Source organism: Phaethon lepturus, unplaced genomic scaffold (genome assembly GCF_000687285.1).
Source record: "Phaethon lepturus isolate BGI_N335 unplaced genomic scaffold, ASM68728v1 scaffold49766, whole genome shotgun sequence".
In the NCBI taxonomy this organism is placed as follows: Eukaryota; Metazoa; Chordata; class Aves; order Phaethontiformes; family Phaethontidae; genus Phaethon; species Phaethon lepturus.
In genome coordinates this window covers 4,607-9,814 of record NW_010547868.1, presented here as the reverse complement: position 1 = coordinate 9,814, position 5,208 = coordinate 4,607, and the positions used below count along the sequence as shown (strand labels likewise).

The following is a 5,208-nucleotide window of genomic DNA, read 5'->3' as shown; positions in this document are numbered from 1 at the left end:
GTGTACCTTGTACATACTCTTGAATTGAATAACTCGTGTTTTAAATTTCTCATAGGAACTGATCTATGGTGAACACAAACAGCATACGGCAAAGCTGTAGGCAAGCTCAAGATTCTGCAATATAATGTCATCACATTAACTGTAAAACTTGCCTCTATGTAAAGCAGCATGCTAATAAATGTAATTTCTGTTAAATGAATGTGTGGGAAGTGTTGTTCCTCTTGAAACAAAGTACTCCATTTTGCAGAGACTTTTATCTTTCACTTCTGTTGAAATAGACTGTTTTTATCACAGTCTACCATTCAGCAGCAACATATGCTTATTTTTAAGGCAAATCTCTTGTTGGATTTCATGCTGATATTTCACGTACATCAATGAGTGAGACAATTGTTTAAAACTTTTCTGCCTACTTCAATGATTAATGATTACTTTTGAAAAGAAATTTGCTCATTAAAACCTGTGTCAACAGAGAATACAGGCATATAATTTTGATATTTAAAAAATGCCTCTGTCAGTGCTCTCCGCTGGAAGTGGTACCCTGTTAGCTTTAAAATTCTCTGTCATCATGGTGTTCATCTTGCACTTGTGCTTAGAACAAAACTTAATTCAGTGAAAATCAGTCTGATGAGGCTTAGTGTTAAGACTAAACTGGAAGCAGGACGTTTTGCTGTGAATGTGCTGCACTGGATTTAATCTGCAAAGCTGACCAGAGCGCTGAAACACTGAGCAGTGAATCAGGAGTTGGGAGACCTGGCTTCCTGTACAAAGAGGGGAAGGGGGTGTAGAAGTCCCTGGACTATACTCTGATCACTCAGCTATTGGTTGTCCTTCTTGTTACCACTTTGTCACTTTACTGGGAGGGAGAGGGACACACACATTCACTGCGAAACAGTAGGAATGGAGGGTGAGACACTATTAACTCTTGGCTGGGGTGGGATGAAAGTCATACTTTCAGCTGCATTGGTTTGAGGGAAGTGTTTGCATGTTCCTGCTGCTGTGTGTCTTCACAGCAAGTCTGGGAGGTCTGTCCCACTGCACAGGAAGGAATACAGCATGCTTACAGATTTGGCTTCAGGTTTGTGTTCAGATAGATGCTAATGCTGTTGACTCAAACATGAGGCATTACTTTCTTCATGGTGTAATAAACTCCCTCTTCTGAGACCATAACAAAACAAGCTCAATTTTTCATGTAATTTAAAGTTAGCCCTTATAAGACTAAACTATGATTTTTGTCTACCAAATGTTTCAAGTATTAAAGTATTTCATAGAATGGTATATAATTTTTATTTTAAAGAACATCATAAATACAGTCTTAAGCAGATGGCTGTGAATGGCAAGAAACTTTTTTTCATGAAGTGAAGATGTGGTTTTGATGTAGTGATTGCCATTGAACTTACACCTAACTAGCTGTAAACAATTCCATCCATTTTGCTGTACTGAACAATAGGAAGAAAATTTATAGTTACTACACAGGGGAAAAAAAAAAAGACCACACCAAAACTTTTACTCAGTGTTCACAACATTGTATGCTAATATAACTCAAGCTATAGTTTGAAATAGAAACAAACCACACAACGATAATGAATACAAGCTCTGCAATAATATAAGCCAGCAATGTGGTAGAACTACTAAAGTACCTACTTTTTTTTTAAAGGAAGAATGTACATATTCAGTCATTCACCCCATCTTGTTTCCCTTCCCCTCCCTGACCCTCCTCTGCAACTTAAGGAACTGAACTGCAGATCTAGATTGGTCTGTGGAATGCCTGATAAAATAGATATTTCCTTTATAGGCCTTAACAGATGCGCGTGTGTTCCTAAAAGAGTAACAAGTTCACAAACAAAATACGAATTGTGTTTACCTGAGAATAAATAAAGTTTGAGTTGATAGCATATTTTGCTGTTGCTTATGATCCTGAGAGATATATACAGAGACACAGAGGCTATATATTACATTAAGTATCTGGTGATAATATTCTAAAAGCAAATACATTTACAAGAAAGGCTGTCATGAAAAAACGTGTCATCCTAGTGGCTCTTTTTTGGGAGACATTCAGTGACAACAGTTGTTTAGGAGAGTAAAGCATAGCTGTCATTAGTTTCAAAAGCATTGTATTGTAATACTGCATATATTTTGGCCAGATGCAGAGAAAAAATTCTTAAGAAAGTTGTTACTTTCAGTATGCAGATTTGGAGAATGTTTTGATGTTAGCATTGTTTTTACAGTGCTTCCTTTTCTGGGCTAGCTTCCACTTCTACCTCTTCATATTCCTCAACATCTGCAGTGGCATCCTGGTACTGCTGGTACTCGGACACAAGGTCATTGGTGTTACCTTCTGCTTCAGAAAACTCCATCTCATCCATACCTTCACCTGTATACCAATGGAGAAATGCTTTCCTTCTGAACATAGCTGAGAACTGTTCAGAAACCCTGATGAAGAGCTCCTGAATGGCTGTGTTATTGCCAATAAAGGTAGCTGCCATCTTCAATCCTCGTGGTGGTATGTCACACACAGCCACTTTGACATTATTAGGGATCCACTCCACAAAGTAGGAGCTATTCTTGGTCTGGACAGCCAGCAACTGCTCGTCCACTTCTCTGGTAGACATTCGGCCTCTGAAGATGCATGCCACGGTCAAGTAACGTCCACGACGAGGGTCGCAGGCTGCCATCATGTTGCGTGCATCAAACATTTGTTGAGTAAGCTCTGGCACTGAGAGGGCTCGGTACTGTTGGCTACCTCGAGCTGTCAGTGGGGCAAAGCCTGGCATAAAGAAATGCAGGCGAGGAAAGGGCACCATGTTAACAGCCAGCTTCCTCAGATCCGCATTCAGTTGACCAGGAAAACGGAGTGAGGTTGTGACACCGCTCATTGTTAGAGACACTAAGTGGTTGAGGTCACCATAGGTGGGATTGGTGAGCTTTAAAGTTCTAAAACATATATCGTAAAGAGCTTCGTTGTCAATGCAAAAGGTTTCATCTGTGTTCTCTATTAGTTGATGGATGGAGAGGATGGCATTGTATGGCTCTACAACTGTGTCGGATACTTTGGGTGAAGGCACAACACTGAAAGTATTCATAATCCTGTCGGGATATTCTTCTCTGATTTTGTTGATGAGGAGCGTGCCCATACCTGAGCCTGTACCACCACCAAGTGAATGGATGAGCTGGAATCCCTGAAGGCAGTCACAGCTCTCACACTCATTCCTGACCACATCCATGACATTTTCAATCAGTTCAGCACCTTCTGTGTAGTGGCCCTTAGCCCAGTTGTTTCCAGCACCTGAATTACCTGTAAACAGAATTACAGAAAGAACAGCCACAAAGTTAACAAATTTTTAAGACTATAGAGATGGGAGTCAAAAGGTCATTTTGGGACAGTTGACTCCAGTTAATTTGCTGACAGCATGCTATACATACCATGAATAAAATTGTCAGGTCGAAAGAGTGGGCCTATTTTGCTGGACCGTACACTGTCCATCGTACCAGGTTCCAGGTCCACCAAGATAGAACGAGGCACATATTTATGGGCTAGGAAAAAAGAAAATGAATGCAAACAATTACTGCTAGAAGTCAAAGAGACAGGCTTATAATCCGCTCTGAAAAATCCAACCCACGTACAGTGATTTGGGGATAATTTTTTTTTAATTACTTATTTTAACCTTCATGTTTGGCTTTGCAAATTGCTCTGCCAACACTCTAAGAGTGCTGAACACTTACAATAAGCCTCATTGAAGTACACGTTAATTCGCTCAAGCTGCAGTGATGCATCCCCACGGTAGTTTCCAGCGATGTCAATGCCGTGTTCATCACTTATCACCTCCCAGAACTGAAAAAGGAACGAGGTTCAATACACTCACAAAGATTTATTTTTTCAGCACAATGTGTTCAGCATCAGCTCTGCTGTCCTCATGCCTGACTGCACATGAAGTGGGAACTGTGCCTGAAGTGGGGGATGTTTTTTCCATGTACATATTAGATCAGAGCAGGGATCCTCTTCTCCCCCATCCCCAAATAAGTTCAAGGAAAACATTTAGGAGACCATGTATGCTGCTTAGCTATCACCGGTGCACTAATAGGTGGAGGTCTTCAATTTGTTCCCTTCGCAGTAAAGGAAAATCGAGACTAGTTTAAATAACACAGGTACTAGTTGGCATGAGCTTAACAAAAAAGTCAGGGGTTGTGTGCACATTGGGAAGAGTTGCTTTGAGTGGGACACAAGTGAGACTGTGGCATGGCAAAGCTGGCTTGGAAAAATTTGTGTGCGAGCAACACTTTCCACAAACAGATGTTGGTCCTAAACGCCCTATCTTGACATTCATATGGATGTCTTGTACTGGGCCTCTTATCTAGGCAGCAGCCACAGCAGTCTTCATGTAGACACACCCACCCACTATAATGACCAGGCTATTTTAATTTTAAAGGTCTTCTGGTTTAGCACCCAGTCTCATTTTGAGTGTACAAATACACCATTGCCAACATGTGCATGCTGTTTTAGTGTGTGTGTGTGTGCTTTTCTACAGGTCTTATTAGGCATAAGCGGTTTCCAGGTCACAGCCCACAAAAAATACAAACCTTTCAACTATCACACTGGCTGCATTCAAACTATCTGGGTCTAACATGACATTCTCTGGCCACCCACAGCTTCATATTCCAATAAAAGGAATCAAGGTGGGATTTGTAAGGAGCAAGAAATGGAGGAAGAACACAATGGGACAATCCTTCAGCTATCATGTGTCCTCAGAAACCTCCCAGACCCAAATTAACCCAGATACTTTTTTTTGACAACTTCCTACTAATTAAAAGAAAAAAAAAAAAACAAAGATGGACATCACATAGCAAAAAGTAATGTGTTTTTTTTCTCCTAGCACACAAAGTCAGCAATGAGCAACTTCTCTAAGTAACAGCATGGCAGTGTTTGAACTACACAATAGTATTCCAAATGACATGACTGCCTTGTGCAGAAGGCCAGTTAGGCAGGAATCCTTATAACGGCACTTTGTGCTACTCTTAGAAAAACCTAATTGGTCACTGATAGCACAGGTCATCCTGTTAACTAATACAGTCCCATAGTAATGATTATAATGTGGCAGTTACTGCTGTCTGGCTGAACTAAAGCTAAAGCACTGGCATCACAACTTTGCAGTCCTGGAATTACTGGCTCCTTCACTCGTCCCAGTATTTTGCGGACTAGATTAGTGCCCCTGG

General features: G+C 40.8%; 1 protein-coding gene across 1 annotated transcript in view; it reads right to left on the bottom strand.

Annotated features, from left to right (window-relative positions):
* Window positions 1-2,187: 2,187 nt before the first annotated feature.
* Window positions 2,188-5,208, bottom strand: part of LOC104622860 (tubulin beta-6 chain) — a 3,492-nt gene continuing 471 nt past the window's right edge. The window contains exons 2-4 of the mRNA XM_010289765.1: window positions 3,721-3,829; window positions 3,421-3,531; window positions 2,188-3,292 (exon numbers count right to left, since the gene is read on the bottom strand). Of these exons, the coding sequence (XP_010288067.1) occupies window positions 2,220-3,292; window positions 3,421-3,531; window positions 3,721-3,829 (1,293 nt within the window). The 3' untranslated portion in view covers window positions 2,188-2,219. The remainder of the gene's footprint in view (window positions 3,293-3,420; window positions 3,532-3,720; window positions 3,830-5,208) is intronic.